The 19,834-nt window shown below is 38.6% G+C and overlaps 2 protein-coding genes across 11 annotated transcripts; both read right to left on the bottom strand.

Annotated features, from left to right (window-relative positions):
- Window positions 1-19: 19 nt before the first annotated feature.
- LOC113682892 (HHIP-like protein 2) lies at window positions 20-19,722 on the bottom strand. Of its 5 annotated transcripts, none has more exons than XR_016188688.1 (6): window positions 18,443-19,671; window positions 17,249-17,571; window positions 16,976-17,118; window positions 15,938-16,080; window positions 1,015-1,096; window positions 20-362 (listed from the first exon to the last, which is right to left on the bottom strand). XR_016188688.1 is itself a non-coding variant. In XM_089213232.1 (6 exons), exons 1-6 carry the CDS (start codon window positions 19,579-19,581, stop codon window positions 197-199), a joined length of 1,983 nt encoding a protein of 660 aa, XP_089069358.1. In that variant the 5' UTR covers window positions 19,582-19,671; the 3' UTR covers window positions 20-196. The 5 variants fall into 5 exon arrangements, 3 of the variants coding, with proteins under 3 accessions (XP_089069358.1, XP_089069359.1, XP_027055868.2); XM_089213232.1 differs by having other exon boundaries at window positions 16,989-17,118; XR_016188687.1 differs by lacking the exons at window positions 20-362; window positions 1,015-1,096 and adding exons at window positions 14,338-14,680; window positions 15,218-15,299.
- Window positions 3,941-13,691, bottom strand: LOC149041961 (uncharacterized). 6 transcript variants are annotated; one of them, XM_089213237.1, is made up of 8 exons: window positions 12,796-13,682; window positions 11,300-11,506; window positions 10,205-10,375; window positions 9,642-9,680; window positions 8,497-8,567; window positions 7,283-7,382; window positions 6,080-6,150; window positions 3,941-4,971 (listed from the first exon to the last, which is right to left on the bottom strand). In XM_089213237.1, exons 1-8 carry the CDS (start codon window positions 13,538-13,540, stop codon window positions 4,762-4,764), a joined length of 1,614 nt encoding a protein of 537 aa, XP_089069363.1. In that variant the 5' UTR covers window positions 13,541-13,682; the 3' UTR covers window positions 3,941-4,761. The 6 variants fall into 6 exon arrangements, with proteins under 6 accessions (XP_089069363.1, XP_089069364.1, XP_089069367.1 ...); XM_089213238.1 differs by lacking the exon at window positions 9,642-9,680 and having other exon boundaries at window positions 12,796-13,691; XM_089213241.1 differs by lacking the exons at window positions 6,080-6,150; window positions 7,283-7,382.
- Window positions 19,723-19,834: the final 112 nt, after the last annotated feature.

Below are 19,834 nucleotides of genomic sequence, written 5' to 3'. Positions count from 1 at the left end.
ATCAAATAAATTACCTGGATACGAAGCAAATCTGAATTTTATTGCAATCAACCTGCGATTAACAACTTATCGCTTATTATTTGAAGAAATTTTAAAACCACCATCTAACCTCTTGTCAAGGATAAATCCTCCATTTCAATATTTTAAACAGATGAAGGAGTGCGGGTAGGCGCTTTAAAAATATCTGCGTACGATGTTAGCAAAAACCGCAAGTTTTCTTGCACTTTTTCTTGAAGTATGGTTTGTATATATTACACTTGTTACGAGATTTGTAATATTCACAGAAATACTTGCTGCGACGATGATCCTTACAGCTGGATGTGGAGGGACGACTGTTGGAGCACTCTGCAGGATCACCTCTCCTACAATGTAGATATATGTTATTTACCGGGCAGGAGGTCCGTATGGGAAAAAAACTATGCCCGAGGTCTTGGGTACAGCCCGAGGGTGTAACCACGACTAAGGGCGCAGTTTTTTTCCTATACGGACCGATGTAAACCGGTAGATATATATTTTTTGTTTACTGGTTCGCTTTTTTTTTTTTTTGGGGCGCGATCCGGACCGTGGTCCGTTGTGTACGAAGCTGGACCAGTTACGAGCACTTAATTATCCAATCACATCCGGCCCGCTGAGGTGCTTAAAATTAAGGAACATTTGCGCCTTTGCGACTTGCTGGTACTAACAACGCTACGAGTAACGTACAGCCGTCAGGAATTGTTCCGTTCGATTTTTCATACTCTTTTAACAGGAAAATCTGCTTAAAAACAGCTGAGTAAGCTAGAGTGTGTATGAGTTGCAAAGACGTGCACGAATGAAAACACGCGGTTCCTTCCTTGCTCTCGTCGTTTACGCGTATGCTAACGAGGTGGAAGAAAACGCCAAGATGCATTAATTATGAAACGGCAGATTGAAACATCAAACCAAAAAAGTTATGAAAAGTAAATATAACGTCAAGAGAACAAAATATGACGTGGCACAATACTTTGTAACACTGTGACCTTCTTTAAGACCTACCTTCCGGGATCAACTATACGATAAACTTTGCCTTCCCTATTTGTGCTGCTAGGACGGCTTGTCGAAAGAAAGTAAAGCTCACCTTATGGAAAAAAAATGCATTACAGTCTCTCAGGTTCAGTCCCTTAAAAGAAAAAAGGTTCAGTCACCTCTGTCACCGTGTTGTTCTACGTATTAGTAATAATGATGTGATGCCAGTCGACCGCAGGTTAACCCCGAAAAATGGTTGGACACTGATTTGACTAGAAGAATGAAGAATACATGCCTTTGAATGTAAACAGCCCCGTAAAAAACAAAATACAACGATATCAACCCAGGTTTGTGTTCACATATCTTGAGGCTGTGTACACCCAAGCGGCTGCAGTAAGTGCAAACGGTGAGTGAGACTCACAAAAAGAAATAGGAAACAGAGTAGTTTTCCTCTCGCCTAGCAGGCCCTAAAACTGTGGCAGACAGATACAATTCCCTTGCGAAAATCAGCTATTTGGCTGCCCGGCTGTAAATACAGTTTATTAGAAAAACAAATCCAAAACCACGAGGTAGTGTCCCGTACTATGTATTTCAAGGTAAAAACATCACTTCATCTATCCATCTTGTCTCGCGACTCGAGCTGTTATACATTTCGAGTCGATTAAAGGATTTGAAAACAAAAACAAACAACCAATGTTACCATTGGTATAAAACCTTGATTATACGGAAAAATGTAAATGCGTTTTCCGTGCTCGTCCTCCCCGAATGATAAGATAAACCGCTCAAATTCTCCGCTGAGATTATCAGTGCAATATTTGTCATCCCCAAAGCAGAGCTCCTCATCTTTCCATTTCCCTGTGGTCTTGTCCTCCGTCAGCGCGAAAAGACGGCTGTAAGTAAAAGAAGAGCCCCGAAAAATAAATGATACTGATGTGAACATTTTTATTACCCAAGTAAAAATTGGCACCAGTTTATAAGGTTAATAAAACCACCCGTATGTTGCGTCTTGTATAGGTCCTCGTATAAATTTATATGTCTGGACTACATCAAGGAGCAATATCTGAAATGATAGAAGCTGGGATGGAAAACATTCTTGTTCTTCAAAAATTCAATCGTGTCTAGCTACATGCTTAGGGTCAATGCTAGCATAATGATGGAGAAGAAAACTGTTGCTGACTTTTGACGCTTGGAAAAGTACAATTCTAAAACAGTACATTTACACGTATTTAGCGCAAGCCGGTCATTTTGGCGGGAAAATGTCGCCGTCGACTTTACTCTACGTGTGAATTTTACAAAATATCAAAATAACCAAAACACATCGAAACATTTTGCTCTTCAAACATTGAAACACTTGAGAAAACACGAGCTCTCAAATTAAACTTGATTTTAAATTTGCATTCAGTTGGTTGATAGCTACGACGGGCGAGAGTTGTAATGCAATTTTTCCTCATTAATGGCGAGATTTCTATCGTATGTTATTTGATGAAGGCGAAGCCAGAATTGACCACCAACCATAGGAATCGAGGACAAATGGTCTAATTGTTTGATTGTAAATCTACTGGTCGTCCAAAACTTAGCAACAACAAAGGCTCATGTTTTAATTTTGTTTTGTTTACAGCCCCACGCTGCTTAATGGGCTAATCAATTGACTCACTATTTATCACGGATTATGTGGCGGGTGACAAAGCCAATCAGGTTGCAACATTTGTGATAGAATGTAAATTTATACTGAAGAAATGTAAAATGGTTTCCGTGTTTACATAGCCTGATGTAAACACTTGAGAGGTTGGGAGAACACGAGATAAGCGTAGGAAACCACGACGCGAAGCTGAAATTTTTAATTCCCCTCCTACACCTCTATAAGCCCTCCTGTCCAACTTTTCTTCGTGAATCTTCTCCATCCTTTTTTACCCTATACTGTGGTGTTTACTTACTTTAGACTTAAAAGCAATTTGAGCTACAATCACAAGTTCTAGTCGAAAACAATCGGTTTGGTACATTCAATGTGATTCGGCCTTCGGACGCGATGTTGAATATTTTATTGTTGCCTCAGTAACGTGTCAAGTGAACGTGAATCTGAGCAGGATTGGTTACTGGTTTGTTTTGATCTCGGTTATCAAATTTGGTAACTATCCCGGACTGATAAGTACAAGTCTACCCAACCTGTTCGATATTCTCCTTTGCAGATTCCATACTTCACCTGGTCAATGTATTAAGGAAATTTTTGACCAGCAATGCAACCATGAAGTTATTTGCGCAAAAAAAAAAAAATGATCGTAGACTTTTTTAATAATAAACCGTGTCCTGAGAGCGCAACTTCTTTTAACGCTAGCGCTCCAATATGGTATCCTCACCCCCTCTCTCTAGGGGACCAGGGGCATCAGAGACTTGGAATGGTCGAAAACTCATTCATAGTTAAAATGCGAGTCCTCATATTTTTATGGTTTGTCGCGCACATTTCGAAAATATTGCTTATAGTGTATTTATTTCCTCTTAAAGTAATTAGAACGGAAACTAATATGGATATAGAAGCAAAGGGCAAAATAAAAATGTTTTATTTGTTGAGTCTCACGTGGCGACTTATTGGGGAGTGGTGAGACAGAAGTGGGCTCATTTCAGAGTTTACAGTGCAGAGGCCTGCGAGGACACGAGAGAATACTAAGATTTTTCGAAAAGAACTTGTGATATCTTGTCTTATAGTTCTCCGTTTCAAAGCGCACATCAAAGTGCCGGCTACGAAGGCCAGGAAAACTGGTTTGCAAATTGGATTGAGTCGTGAAGTTTACAAAACTTTGTGAGGCTAGGTTTTTCGCACTAACTGCACTTCTGCGGGGAACGCAACAATAACGGCGGAAAATAGCTGAGTAGAGACCACTTGGAGTGGGAACGGAAACTCGTTACGGTTCGTGGTACACGGAGACCTGCTTCAAGCGAGTTTGCCTCAGACGTTAAGCAGTTGGTTCCACAGTAACTTTATTTCAGTTCATGTCGACAAGCTAAAGCGTATTTGAATAGTATAACAAAAAAAGCGGAAAATGTTTCTCTGTAGTTAAGCGATTCTAGTTAAATATTCCATCTGTTCGGGAAGAATTTCAAAACTAAGGAACGGATACAATAGACTCTACGTCATTAAAAAGAGCAAACTTCAGTCAAATTTCACAGCTTTGATATTAGAAAAACACCTATCCTAACTGCGGAAGAGCAGCTTAGGAAATAAAAGTGAGAAGTAGTGATAATTTCTGCTTATCTATATGCGATATTGATGTTAAGTTCAGAAAAGCGGCAACGTGAGAAATTAACCTATGGAAGGAAACCGAACTTACGAGCGCACACTCAACTGCCAACTTCAATGAGGACCAATTTTCCAGAAAGATCATCAACACTTAAATTTGTATTTCCAGAGAGAGCATTGACACTTCTACTTACATGCAATTTCAACAGTAATGGTCATCAAAGTACCGACGTACAGAGATCATGAAAGACAAAGTAACAAGCAAAATGTAATAGTTGGTAATTCAAAAACTACTGTGGCTTTTCTATATTTTTGCAATTTGCGAAAATGGTTAACTTGAAAAGTTTATGCGTAGATATGATCCAAATAAACACACGGAAAAATCACTAAATTTCCCCGTAACAAATTGCAGCATATCGTTTGAGAAATCTTCAGTGCTGATCAAACACTTTAAAGTTGCGACAGTAACCAGGCATCTTAGTCTACTGTTACAAGCTACTTTGTACATACAAATTGTACTATGTGGTGGAAACCAAAAAGGAAACTTAGTCTTTAATTATTTCCTGTTCTCTAAGTTTCTTCATAACCTCTGACACTGCATCTTTAACAGCATCTTCACTTTGCTTATAGTGCTTAACTTTAGCTGTTATTCCACTTTCAATGTCCCAAGCTGTACCATCGTAAACCCAAAGTTCATTCAGTGAGTGAACTCGACCTTTTGCCCCGTAGATTATGGTACGATCCTTGTAATTCACCTGCAAAGTGTAAGAACAGACACACCCTTTAAAACTTTAAAAAAAAAAAAAAACCCTTCAGCACATTGTGTTACATATCAGCTGAAGTATTACCTTGTTATAATAAAAGTAAATGTCTACCTGACGAGAGTAAATGTGCTCTCGTTAATCTTTTTTGATATTATTACAAGAAATAATAGGCAAATGAATTTTAAAAGTTAATTTTCTGAGATTTAATGCTAAGTAATTATAAAATGGACTCTTGTTTAAACAAACCTCCTAGGTTTGAGATGAACAGTGCAGGTTGAATTACAATGATAAAATATTCAAATCCTGTCTAAATTAACCCTTAAACTCCCATAAGTGATTAACATGTAACTTCTCCCCATAACATCCACACATTATCCAGCCCACATGTAATGAGAATACTCAAACTTATCAGGTAGAAGTTGGTAGTCTTGATCTAACACAAAATTCTCCTAATTTATTAACATGGAAATGTGTAGCAGCTAGAGGGGAGAATTAATGATCAGATATTGGGAGTTAAAGGTTTAATAAAAAGTCAAGGCTTAAGATGTAGCCAATACACCACAATTGATCATCTGAAAGATTGGACTAGCATATTTGCATGTGATCAGAGCTTGAAAAAAAACATTAAAGGCATATACAGGACACTCATTTGCAAAAGGCACAGTAATATCTTGGGATAATATGCAAGATGAGATCAAGGAGATTACAACATGTAATAAATAGTTACTGGTCAGTTGGGTTGAAAAAAATTTATAAAGGGGGTAAGTTTCTAAGGAAACTGTGGTGCTGCGTTGGTAGGAGAGTATAGCAGGTAATTTAGTGTTAACAACTGAGTTGAAAATGTCATTTAGCCACCGTAAAGGGTAAAAAAGCCACCCTTTCACCCTTTATGGTGGCTAATTTACATTTTCAACTCAGTTGTTAACACCAAATTACTTGAAAAAAATTTGTTGGGTACTTTTAACTAATTGGGTCAATTGAAAGTTGCAACTCAACTAATTGCACATTTGGCTCTAAGTCTCTTCAGCATTCTAACAATGCAACCTAACTTTATGTAAATCTGTTTGACAAAAGCAATATTTTCATACTCGCTACAAACCTGGCCTGATTGTCCTCCAGTGATTGACTGAAATAAAGTAGCCTTTGGATCCTCATGTTGTGGTCCAGAACCTAAAAGGGACAAACATTATTTTTTAATACCTGTTTAACTTTAGAATGAAGGGGGTAAGTTTCCAAAGAAACTGTGGTACTGCACCGGTTGGAGAGTATAACAGGTAATTTTGTATTGTCAACTGAGTCGATAATGTAAATTGGCCACTTTGGAGAGTTTAAAAGCTGACCCTTCGAGCGTTAGCCCTTCATCAGAGTGATGGGATTGAAAGGCTCTGCCAAAAGGCCAATGCTCGAAACATCAGCTTTTTAACTCCTTACTGTGGCCAGGTTATGTTATCAAGTCAGTTGATGATACTTAATTACCTTGTTTAATGGTAGGTTTGTTTCCATATCATTGACTGATTAGAAAGGAGAGGGCCCATATGGATACCTATGACCCTCCTATACAATCTGCCCCACATGAGCCAAAGGTAGGTGAGAGGGGCTGGTGCTTTCATTAGGAACCAACTCATTTTTATGTGGGTAATTTAATGTTAACAACTGAGTTGAAAACGTAAATTAGTCACTGTAAAGGGTAAAAAAGCTGACTTTTCAAGCATTAGCCCCTTGTCAGAGTGATTGACGAAGGGCTAACACTAAAAACATAGGCTTTTTTACCCTTTATGGTGGCTAATTTACATTTTCAACTCAGTTGTCAATACTAAATTACCTGCTACACTATCCCACCAACACAGCACCACAGTTTCTTTATTCATTTTTATATGAACTTGAATTGCAAAAGTTTTGGCTGGCTAGGTGTCCTAACTGTAAATCACCCCACTATGTCATTGTCATTATTGTCGAGGCAACAATAATATATTCAACATCGAAAATGGTTAACTTGAAAAGTTTATGCGTATAGATATGATCCAAACAAACACACAGAAAAATCACTAAATTTCCCCGTAGCAAATTGCAGCATATCATTTGAGAAATCTTCAGTGCTGATCAAACACTTTAAAGTTGCAACAGTAACCAAGTATCTTAGTCTACTATTACAAGCTATTTTTTACATACAAATTGTACTGTGTGGTGGAAACCAAAAAGGCAAATCAGTCTTTAATTATTCCCTGTTCTCTAAGTTTCTTTATGACCTCTAACACAGCATCTTTAACAGCATCTTCACTTTGCTTATAGTGCTTAACTTTACCTTTTATTCCGTAAGCTGTAGCAGCGTAAACGAACGGTTCAAACAGGGAGTGAACTAGACCTTTTGCCATGAAGCTTATTGTACCATCCTTGTAATTCACCTGCAAAATGTAAGAACAGACACACCCTTTAAAACTTTTTTTCAAAAAAGACACTTCAGCACATTGTGTCACATATCAGCAGCATTATCACTTTTATCACTCCAATTAATAAAGGTAACTGTCTACCTGCTGATAGTAAATTTGTTCTTGTTAATTTTTTTACATTATTTGAAGAAATAATAGGCATAAATGAATTTTAAAAGTTAATTTTCTGAGATTTAATGCTAAGTAATTATAAAATGGACTCCTGTTTAAACAAACCTCCTAGGTTTGAGATGAATAGTGCAGGTTGAATTACAATGATAAAATATTCAAATCCTGTCTAAATTAACCCTTAAACTCCCATAAGTGATTAACATGTAACTTCTCCCCATAACATCCACACATTATCCAGCCCACATGTAATGAGAATACTCAAACTTATCAGGTAGAAGTTGGTAGTCTTGATCTAACACAAAATTCTCCTAATTTATTAACATGGAAATGTGTAGCAGCTAGAGGGGAGAATTAATGATCAGATATTGGGAGTTAAAGGTTTAATAAAAAGTCAAGGCTTAAGATGTAGCCAATACACCACAATTGATCATCTGAAAGATTGGACTAGCATATTTGCATGTGATCAGAGCTTGAAAAAAAACATTAAAGGCATATACAGGACACTCATTTGCAAAAGGCACAGTAATATCTTGGGATAATATGCAAGATGAGATCAAGGAGATTACAACATGTAATAAATAGTTACTGGTCAGTTGGGTTGAAAAAAATTTATAAAGGGGGTAAGTTTCTAAGGAAACTGTGGTGCTGCGTTGGTAGGAGAGTATAGCAGGTAATTTAGTGTTAACAACTGAGTTGAAAATGTCATTTAGCCACCGTAAAGGGTAAAAAAGCCACCCTTTCACTCTTTATGGTGGCTAATTTACACTTTCAACTCAGTTGTTAACACCAAATTACTTGAAAAAAATTTGTTGGGTACTTTTAACTATTTGGGTCAATTGAAAGTTGCAACTCAACTAATTGCACATTTGGCTCTAAGTCTCTTCAGCATTCTAACAATGCAATCTAACTTTATGTAAATCTGTTTGACAAAAGCAATATTTTCATACTCGCTACAAACCTGGCCTGATTGTCCTCCAGGGATGGAGTGAAATAAAGTAGCCTTTGGATCCTCATGTTGTGGTCCAGAACCTAAAAGGGACAAACATTATTTTTTAATACCTGTTTAACTATAGAATGAAGGGGGTAAGTTTCCAAAGAAACTGTGGTACTGCACCGGTTGGAGAGTATAACAGGTAATTTTGTATTGTCAACTGAGTCGATAATGTAAATTGGCCACTTTGGAGAGTTTAAAAGCTGACCCTTCGAGCGTTAGCCCTTCATCAGAGTGATGGGATTGAAAGGCTCTGCCAAAAGGCCAATGCTCGAAACATCAGCTTTTTAACTCCTTACTGTGGCCAGGTTATGTTATCAAGTCAGTTGATGATACTTAATTACCTTGTTTAATGGTAGGTTTGTTTCCATATCATTGACTGATTAGAAAGGAGAGGGCCCATATGGATACCTATGACCCTCCTATACAATCTGCCCCACATGAGCCAAAGGTAGGTGAGAGGGGCTGGTGCTTTCATTAGGAACCAACTCATTTTTATGTGGGTAATTTAATGTTAACAACTGAGTTGAAAACGTAAATTAGTCACTGTAAAGGGTAAAAAAGCTGACTTTTCAAGCATTAGCCCCTTGTCAGAGTGATTGACGAAGGGCTAACACTAAAAACATAGGCTTTTTTACCCTTTATGGTGGCTAATTTACATTTTCAACTCAGTTGTCAATACTAAATTACCTGCTACACTATCCCACCAACACAGCACCACAGTTTCTTTATTCATTTTTATATGAACTTGAATTGCAAAAGTTTTGGCTGGCTAGGTGTCCTAACTGTAAATCACCCCACTATGTCATTGTTTGAATTCTTTCTTTCCAAAACTACTCTATGGTAGGGAAATCAATCATCACTAATAAATCCTTAAAATTATGTGATGGTGTAAGCTGCCCCCACCCCCTCTCCCTTTGTATTCAAACAATGCAACATCCTCTTTAATCCTCACTGGAGCCTAAGGGAACATTTAAGTTGGACTCCTTGAGCCTCTGCCAATAAACCCAGCTATGAGAATAGACTCACCCATCATCACTTGATATCATGTCCTTTAGGCTTCACTTTACAAAACAATTATAGCATGCCAAATATATCCAAGTAAACTTTACCTTGATGTGTGTCAAACCCTTTTGCACCCACATGCTCTTCTGGAGGCAATGGAGAATGATAGAATTTTATGTTTTCCAAAATAATGAGCAGTACCACCACAAGCCCCGTCAATAGACCAATAAAAAAAGAGAAGCCCATGAATGCATTCATAATAAGCAGTACCACAAACACCATCCATAGAACAGTAGGTGTGTCCCATTTTCCTCTTGCACCAGAAAGAGATCACTGATTAAACCTAAATTATTAGTGTCTTACCCAGGGTTAAATGATTGATTCATTTAGTATCAGCTGCCACTTACTGAATATGTTCTCTTTTGCATACAAATCATGTCAGTTCCTAGTTTGTAACAGCTTGTAAATCATTTTGAAATTAAATGGAGAGGTATACTCATTTGTGGAAGGGGCTTCTTTAAGGGGTTAGGGTCAGGGTTAGGGTCAGAGAGCATTTATGTTTTAGTGAACATTTTATGTTATATGTCAGTTCCTAGTTTGGTATCACGTCCTTTAGGCTTCACTTTACAAATCAATTATAGCATACCAAATATATCCAATTAAACTTTACCTTGATGTCTGTTAGGTAATAAAAAAAGACAGATGAAGCACATGAGTCCAAGAGCAATAAGCAGTACCACAGACTCCATCAATCGACCAATAAAAGAGAAGTACATGATTCCAATAGCAATAAGCAGTACCACAAACGCCATCAATACAGTAGGTGTGTCCCATTTTCCTCCTGCACCAGAAAGAGATCACTAATTAAACCTAAATTTTTAGTGTCTTACCCAGGGTTAAATGATTGATTCATTTAGTATCAGCTGCCACTTACTGAATATGTTCTCTTTTGCATACAAATCATGTCAGTTCCTAGTTTGTAACAGCTTGTATATCATTTTGAAATTAAATGGAGAGGTATACTCATTTGTGGAAGGGGCTTCTTTGAGGGGTTAGGGTCAGGGTTAGGGTCAGGGTTAGGATCAGAGTTTGGGTTAGAGAGCATTTATGTTTTAGTGAGCATTTGATGTTTCATGAGCATTTATGTTTTATCAATGTTAGCTTGATGTTTTTGTTACCGTTTTCCTTCCTTTTTTTGATCCTAGCTTTATTAGAAAATGATATTGGCAGTGAGACTTTATATTTCTCATGAATGCAACACATTAAATGGAAATAAACCTTATCTATAATTAATATCCTCTGTGTCACCAATTCCAACTAAATAGAGTATTTCCCTATTATTTTTCTACACTCCCTAACCTTCAACTCTTTATCAGTATACAGAAAGTATGTGACTCAAATGAATCTTCAAGCCCAACAGTATCATGATATGATTTTCAAAGACCAGTGTACCTGCCTGTTTTGGATAAATCTCAGTATCAAAGTAACTGTACAGCCTACCCCTTCCCAAACCCAACATTAATGCTAACTTGTTATCAGTTGAGTGATGTTGCGTTAGGGTATAAGGATAGGTATTTAGTTGCTCAGTTACTGATATTATTGATCCATCTTTCCCAGTGTAATTTACAATGTAGTATATAAATTGTTCTAATAAGCCACATTGTGTTAATTACCAACTATCAGTGTTTTTCAACCACTAAACCAGTATAATATTATTGATTACCAGGTTCTTTTCCTTTATTTCAAAACAAGCTCTTATGTGTACCTGACTGTGAATGATTCATCCCCTTGTAATGCTGCCAATCTTTGAGTACACCAGGAAATTTCAACATGTTTTCCACTACTGATGCTGCCATGACACTTGCAAATGGTTGCCATGCTTCAGTTTTTGACTTGTTGCCATCGGCATAATCTGATACACCTTTCACAACAACCCACTCCATCTTAAGATCATAAGCAGCAGCAAAAATACCTGAACCCCAAAACAAGAATTTTTCATTCAAACAAGGTCAAAATTAATAATGGTAATAGGTAGGACTGAGTGGAGTCCAATTCGGTCTGTAATCATACAAGTGATTAACAAAATCAGACGACTGCAAAGTGGGAGTCCCAGTTGATAATCACAAATGATACTGTGATTTGTTAATCAAATTAAAAAAAAAAAAAATAGTTAACTTGGTGAAATGTGAGACAACATCAAGCTCATATAGTGCATTCTGTCCACTTACACAGGCATGACATGTTAACTGTCCCTTCAACTGTTCTATTACACTGTCCAATTACAAGCATGACCTATCAGTGCTCAAATCAGGTTGGTGATAACCAATTGTGTGCAAGAATTTTGTTATAGTTTTGATTACTGGTAAGCCCAGTTATTTCTTTCCGAGTCAGCTCAAGTGAAAACCTTTTCTTGTAAAAATGATAGTTATGTTTGTTTCAGATTGAACATGATCAGTTTCATAATATATAGATTTAGCCAAGCCCAAGGACTAGAACCTGGGTTGTCCGACTCGGAGCCCAGTGCACTGACCACTTTAAATGCACTGGAGAATAATTAGTGCTAATCCCTTCACTCCCAAGATCTCACTAGTAATTCTCCATAATGGTAGCCATAGGATAATGAGTCGGAGAATTTGGTATTGGATCAAGAAATAATCCCCTAACTGATATTTTTCTTTATTCTTGAACCTTGTCACCTTAGTATTGTCTTGATATTATAAGGAGAAATTCTGTCTTGGTCACTTATGGGAGTCAAAGGGTTAACTGGTTATTAATTAATGCAAAGAGAAGTAGATTTTCTCTACTTTGCTTAGTACTGAACCTTATGCAACCTAAAACCAACTAGAAAACCAACTACACTGAGTCTGGTTAAATTTATCCTGACAGAGAAAACTGCAGAAGCATATGAAAAGCAATTTCAAATTGAGTTTTGGTTTAATCATAGCAATCATTTGTTTGTTAGTTAACACATGAGATTCATTGTCAGCCCCAGATTTCCACTGCAAATTGATAGTTGATAAGATTGGGTAGATGTTGTTGCTCTACCTATAGCATATGGATCCATGAATAAGCATAGTGAGCTTTTGCCAAATTTTGTTCATCTCATTTTAAATTTTTCCTTCTTAATTCCCATTAATACTCATACATTCAAGTTAAGATAATATATTCCTTACTTACATTAGCACCTCTAACGAGCTACTCATGGTCAAAACAATTTTTTTAACTAATTTTACTCAGCAGACATTTACACTTGATTCTTACCTTCACCCTCCATCTCGATTGCGATCGCTTCAGAATGTTTATCAAGGAGTTCCTCCCGTCGCCACCCACAATTCACAAGCTCTGGGCCGCTCAAAATTACAGCATCGCAGTGCACAACCGGCTCCCGATTTACTTCCGGCTGCAAGATTGGAGGCTTCCATCCGTTGGCAGCGTGTCTGATGAGGTCAGCCATATCACTGCTAACAGGAGCCACATAACCACGAGGTTGCTCTCGGTCGTTCATGACTTTTTTATGAGCATATGTGATTATCTTCTTTGAGATCACGACATCTCCTAACTTGACTTTTTCGTAGGAGAGACCGCCACAAAACCCGACGCAAAAAACAGCTTTTGGTTGTAATAATCTGATGGCAGTGCTCACCTTACTTAGGGCTGCACCAGGACCGGTTGCACCTTCAAAGCACCTCAACAAGCAAACATTCAATTTATGTTTAGCATCACCCATGTCTCCAAAGTGCACAAACCCGAGTCCCCGACAGTGACTTTCATGTGGGTTTCTGAGAAAATAGTAACAACTTAAAAACTCCCAATCTTTTACCGTAGCAAGCAGAACATCTGTGGGAAGTTTGACACTTTCCCATGGTATAGAGGCTTCGTTGAGCTCGCTTAATTTTGGAAGATTTTTTCTGAGTTGTGGTGGTTCACCGTAATCGACATGATCACGAGCAGAAGTCTCGTGGGACAACTCGCCCATTACGTTCTCCTCCGACATATTGAGAATCATCTATCCCAGGAGCACCCGCGCCTCTGGCGCAGTCTTCACAGTAGGTAATGAACAGTGCTTTAACAGCAGTAAAAATAAGGCCTGAAAAAAATTTAAGCCTGTATGGGATTTGAACCCATGACCTCTGCACAACCGGTGCAGCGCTCTACCAACTGAGCCAACAACTGGGAGCTTATGCCAATTGGTAAACACGTGAATTGATGATTCAACGACTGTGAATAAATAGAAGTTATATATATGTGAAGTGCGGTTTAAAAAATGAATATAAAAGCGATCTTTGCGGTAATGAACACCACTTATTTCTTAAACCGCAGTTCACATGTATGATTTTTATATATTCACAGTCAAATATTTAATTGTATATTCCAAAACGAAAAAGCAAACAAAAAAACAGAAGTTGATGCAAATGGTTAACAATTTTATAAGATTTCTGATCTGAAATAATAGTAACAACAGTAATAATAATAATAATAATAATAATAATAATAATAATAAAAATAATAATAATAATAATGATTCTAGCGATGACCGGGCACCAGTAACTTACTAAGGATGATGATAATGTTACTAAACGAGCAGGATTTCATTATTTCGGCACAAAATTTTTTGTTGCTAACGGGAAACTATGAGGCCTTGCGTAACGCAAGCCGGTGATACGTGTTTAAGTGGTTTGCCGATGACATCATTGATTGGTGAGAAATTCGATCAGCAATTTACCTCCAGTTACTGAAAAATTCTAAGAAAGATTGGCGGGGTACGGGAGGGGTGGGGGGTCAACATCAAATAAATTACCTGGATACGAAGCAAATCTGAATTTTATTGCAATCAACCTGCGATTAACAACTTATCGCTTATTATTTGAAGAAATTTTAAAACCACCATCTAACCTCTTGTCAAGGATAAATCCTCCATTTCAATATTTTAAACAGATGGAGGAGTGCGGGTAGGCACTTTAAAAATATCTGCGTGCGATGTTAGCAAAAACCGCAAGTTTTCTTGCACTTTTTCTTGAAGTATGGTTTGTATATATTACACTTGTTACGAGATTTGTAATATTCACAGAAGTACTTGCTGCGACGATGATCCTTACAGCTGGATGTGGCGGGACGACTGTTGGAGCACTCTGCAGGATCACCTCTCCTACAATGTAGATATATGTTATTTACCGGGCAGGAGGTCCGTATGGGAAAAAAACTACGCTCGAGGTCTTGGGCGCGATCCGGACCGTGGTCCGTTGTGTACGAAGCTGGACCAGTTACGAGCACTTAATTATCCAATCACATCCGACCCGCTGAGGTGCTTAAAATTAAGGAACATGTGCGCCTTTGCGACTTGCTGGTACTAACAACGCTACGAGTAACGTACAGCCGTCAGGAATTGTTCCGTTCGATTTTTCATACTCTTTTTACAAGAAAATCTGCTTAAAAACAGCTGAGTACGCTAGAGTGTGTATGGGTTGCAAAGACGTGCACGAATGAAAACACGCGGTTCCTTCCTTGCTCTCGTCGTTTACGCGTATGCTAACGAGGTGGAAGAAAACGCCAAGATGCATTAATTATGAAACAGCAGATTGAAACATCAAAACAAAAAAGTTGTGAAAAATAAATTTAACGTCAAAAGAACAAAAAATGACATGGCACAATGCTTTGTCACACTGTGACCTGCTTTAAGACCTACCTTCCGGGATCAACTATACGATAAACTTTGCCTTCCCTATTTGTGCTGCTAGGACGGCTTGTCGAAAGAAAGTAAAGTTCACCTGATGGAAAAAAAAATTGCATTACAGTCTCTCAGGTTCAGTCCCTTAAAAGAAAAAAGGTTCAGTCACCTCTGTCACCGTGTTGTTCTACATATTAGTAATAGTGATGTGATGCCAGTTGACCGCAGGTTAACCCTGAAAAATGGTTGGACAACTGATTTGACTAGAAGAATGAAGAATACATGCCTTTGAATGTAAAAAGCCCCGTAAAAAACAAAATACAACGATATCAACCCAGGTTTGTGTTCACATATCTTGAGGCTGTGTACACCCAAGCGGCTGCAGTAAGTGCAAACGGTGAGTGAGACTCACAAAAAGAAATAGGAAACAGAGTAGTTTTCCTCTCGCCTAGCAGGCCCTAAAACTGTGGCAGACAGATACAATTCCCTTGCGAAAATCAGCTATTTGGCTGCCCGGCTGTAAATACAGTTTGTTAGAAAAACAAATCCAAAACCACGAGGTAGTGTCCCGTACTATGTATTTCAAGGTAAAAACATCACTTTATCTATCCATCTTGTCTCGCGACTCGAGCTGTTATAAATTTCGAGTCGATTAAAGGATTTGAAAACAAAAACAAACAACCAATGTTACCATTGGTATAAAACCTTGATTATACGGAAAAATTTAAATGCGTTTACCGTGTTCGTCCTCCCCGAATGATAAGATAAACCGCTCAAATTCTCCGCTGAGATTATCAGTGCAATATTTGTCATCCCCAAAGCAGAGCTCCTCATCTTTCCATTTCCTTGTGGTCTTGTCCTCCGTTAGCGCGAAAAGACGGCTGTAAGTAAAAGAAGAGCCCCGAAAAATAAATGATACTGATGCCAACATTTTTATTACCCAAGTAAATATTGGCACCAGTTTATAAGGTTAATAAAACCACCCGTATGTTGCGTCTTGTATAGGTCCTCGTATAAATTTATGTCTGGACTACATCAAGGAGTAATATCTGAAATGGTAGAAGCTGGGATGGAAAACATTCTTGTTCTTCAAAAATTCAATCGTGTCTAGCTACATGCCTAGGGTCAATGCTAGCATAATGATGGAGAAGAAAACTGTTGCTGACTTTTGACACTTGCAGTACAGTTCTAAAACAGTACATTTACACGTATTTAACGCAAGCCGGTCATTTTGGCGGGAAAATGTCGCCGTCGACTTTACTCTACATGTGAATTTTACAAAATATCAAAATAACCAAAACACATCGAAACATTTTGCTCTTCAAACATTGAAACACTTGAGAAAACACGAGCTCTCAAATTACACTTGATTTTAAATTTGCATTCAGTTGGTTGATAGCTACGGCGGGCGAGAGTTGTAATGCAATTTTTCCTCATTAATGGCGAGATTTCTATCGTATGTTATTTGATGAAGGCGAAGCCAGAATTGACCACCAACCATAGGAATCGAGGACAAATGGTCTAATTGTTTGATTGTAAATCTACTGGTCGTCCAAAACTAATAACTAATAAAAAATAACTAATAAAAGAGGAACGAAAACCGTCTTTACATACGCTCATGTAAAATGGTTTTATGGCCAATCAGAGCGCGCATACTATTTGAATTATTTTATAATAGTTTTTGGTGGGCATCGGCCCGAAACTGAAATAGCGCGAGCGCCAAATCGTTTAAATCAAGTATTAAGATTAAGACATTTTTAATGTCTATCTTTCCACCTTGACAACTTACGAGGTTACAGTGTCTCCAAATATATACTTTCCACTTAGATCCGGGTTTTTGCAGCCTCGATAAACATGGCCACCCACAATGGATTTGCCAACAGAGTGGTTGTAGGCGAAAATAGGTGGAATACTACCACCTGAAAATATAATAAAGAAAGATGTTACCAACTGAAGTAGAGCTCTTCTCCCTGTCACTCAATATTGCGCAAAGTTTTCTGATCCATGATAACTGTAAAACGCAAAGCAAGACGCAGTCTTAATACTTACTTACTAAAGGAGACCTGCAAAGGCTCTTGTCGTAGCATTCAAATCCCTCAAAACCTCGCCATCCAAAATTTCCACCTTTCGTAATGATATCGATCTCCTCGTATTTATTCTGACCCACATCCCCGCAGAATATTCTGCCTTTTCCTTCTCCCGTCTTGCGATCTCCTCTGTCCACCGAGCAACGCCACATGTTACGAGTTCCGTAAGCGTAAATCTCCGGGCGAACCCCACGGATACCTATGAACGGGTTATCCGGGGGAATCTTGTAGCTTTGTCGCCGTGCATCTACATCAATTCGAATGACACTTCCCAAGAGAGTCGATCTAAAGAAAGAAAGACAGAATCAAGACTTCGTCAACGAAGGTAAAATATCGACAATAAGGAACAGAAATGTTAAAAAGCGGTATGCGACGACGTGGATTGAACCCTTGAAAATCTCTTCCACTCCCCACCCCCTCCGCCCCCCACTCTTCCATCCCTTCCCCCTTTCTTTTGAACATGTTTTCCCGCGCTATTATAATCTTGCTCTTTCCTCGTCATCTAACCCTTCCCCAGATCCCTTTCCATCTGCTTGAAATTGGGTTCACTGGAAAGTCTTTCATGATGCGACAAAGTTTAACCTGTTGATTTGCCAGGAAATGACATCATCTGAACGAAAAGAACAGAGGCGAAATTCTTAAGAGGGGGCTTATCAGTTTGAGGTTAATTTACAAGGAAATGTAAGGCTATGGAGAGAGCGAGAAAGTGTCACAATTTAGATAATTGGAGTTTGAGAACTAGACCAGCCTTAAACTGTTCTCGAGGACTCGATTGGACAAAGGGATGCGTGAATAAGGCTGAATCTACTCCAAACAGAAATTATACCGGTGTGATCACAGATCTCCTGTGCTTGTAGATGACTTGGTGTATCTATTTGATTACTAAGCCCTCAGGATTACACCACAACTCTGGCACGAGGTAAGTTAATTTACTCATGGTCAAATTCCGGACAACACTTTTGTCTTTACATGCCTTAAAAAAGTGTATGAGTGCAGATGCACTATGTTTCGGGCGTGGTCTACTCGTGATTTGGGAGACGTGTCAAAGGAGTGTAACGCAAACATTAAGAGAGAAAAAAAAAACAGCATTCCTGCGCTGTTTAGCTTAAAAAAAAAAAAAACACACACACACACACACACACACAATCAAACAAACCTGTTTAAACCATTGCCAATCTTTCCAAAGGGATCTCCACCTAGCCCGCCATCTCCAATCGTCAAATAAAGTAGACCATCGGATCCAAAAAACAGCGTCCCTCCGTTGTGATTGTCAGCAGGTTGTTCGATTTCCATAATTACTTTTTCTGACCTTCGAAGTGCTCTGTTACGATTGTAAACCGAAGCCCTAAATTCACTCAAAACCGTTCTATGATCAAACGCTCTAAAAGGAGCTTTGGAGTTTTTCCTGCTCCCAGATTTTCTACCCATTCGAGTTGAGTAATACACAAAGAACCTGTTGTTATTCCTAAACGCTGGATGGAAAACAATGCTTAGAAACCCACGCTCATCGCCGTAGGAACCTGATGTTAACACTCTGTCAGTGATGTCTAAAAATGGCTGCTGCAGTAATTTTCCCTCAGCTAATATGATGCGTATTAGGCCTGGCTGTTCGGCGATAAAAAGTCTTCCAGACTTGTCATTTGCGTGCACCGCAGCCAGAGGATTTCGTAAACCACGCGCCACCTCCTCGACACACAAACAGTTTCGGTTGGAATCGAAGTTGTATTTTCTCGAAAGGATTTCACGATCCACTCTTTGTACATGCGGGTAGCAGTAGTCTGCGTCTGACAGCTGTAGTCCGTCGCAGAAAGATTTCTCGGTTAACGGTGAAGAACTTTCAGGCGTAGATCGAAGTTTCCATCTGCCGTTTGACACTAAATATGTCGCAACGTCATTACACTCTTGGTAAAAAGTCTTGCAAAAATTAGAGCATAATCCTGGGGCTGCAGTCGTCGAATCGAACTTTTTATTACCTTCTGCCTCAAAAATATGGGCTGCATATTGATGACATTCGAGGCAAAGCACTGTTTTTACCAGGTTAGCGCATTTTGGCTTGCTATCCAGTGAAAATCGGGTCACCAATCTCTTATAGACGTTCGAAATCCCTTGATCGCGGTCTACAGTGCAACAGCCATATTCTGAGTAGTTTTGCGGGCAGAAAGAGAGCTGTTTTGCTACTTTAAAGGGCGCTCTAAAATCCAAGCACTGGGGATGGCTCTGTGCTTTCTTTTGGCTAAGAATCAGGGCTATGCCGCAAAGTACAGCGCCATACAGCAGCGAGCCTTTAGACAACATAACTGGGTTGTCAGATGTAAGCACTTAATCGTAATGCTAATCGACTGGTATGTTTAGAACGTGACGGCCTTTAGGTTTGCAATTTGAGACGATATGAGAAAGATTTCCGGAGGCAGCGGGGGTACAGCACGTTGCCAGTATTCATCACAACTCAAGTATCGATCAAACAAAGAAATTAAAGACGTCAGGATTATTTAATACCTTAAGTATACAACAAAATATTGAGAAATATTTATTTCAAAACTTAACCATT

This window comes from Pocillopora damicornis, chromosome 7 (assembly GCF_964200805.1).
Source record: "Pocillopora damicornis chromosome 7, jaPocDami1.2, whole genome shotgun sequence".
Classification (NCBI taxonomy): Eukaryota; Metazoa; Cnidaria; class Anthozoa; order Scleractinia; family Pocilloporidae; genus Pocillopora; species Pocillopora damicornis.
Note: the sequence above shows the minus strand (reverse complement) of the source record. Positions and strands in the feature narration are given on the sequence as shown.

Bases quoted from the DNA above. Each gene is read 5' to 3' on its own strand.
- LOC113682892 (XM_027200067.2), bottom strand. From the start codon at position 19,581: ATGTTGTCTAAAGGCTCGCTGCTGTATGGCGCTGTACTTTGCGGCATA. The intron at 16,081-16,988 runs GTAAGTTGTCAA...TTTTACTTACAG, and splicing joins TTTGGAGACACTGTAACCTC to CCGTCTTTTCGCGCTAACGG. The intron at 14,681-15,217 runs GTAGGTCTTAAA...TCTACATTGTAG, and splicing joins CGTATAGTTGATCCCGGAAG to GAGAGGTGATCCTGCAGAGT.
- LOC149041961 (XM_089213237.1), bottom strand. From the start codon at position 13,540: ATGATTCTCAATATGTCGGAGGAGAACGTAATGGGCGAGTTGTCCCAC. The intron at 11,507-12,795 runs GTAAGAATCAAG...TTTGGGGTTCAG, and splicing joins AATCGAGATGGAGGGTGAAG to GTATTTTTGCTGCTGCTTAT. The intron at 6,151-7,282 runs GTAAAGTTAAGC...TGTCCCTTTTAG, and splicing joins TACAGCTTACGGAATAAAAG to GTTCTGGACCACAACATGAG.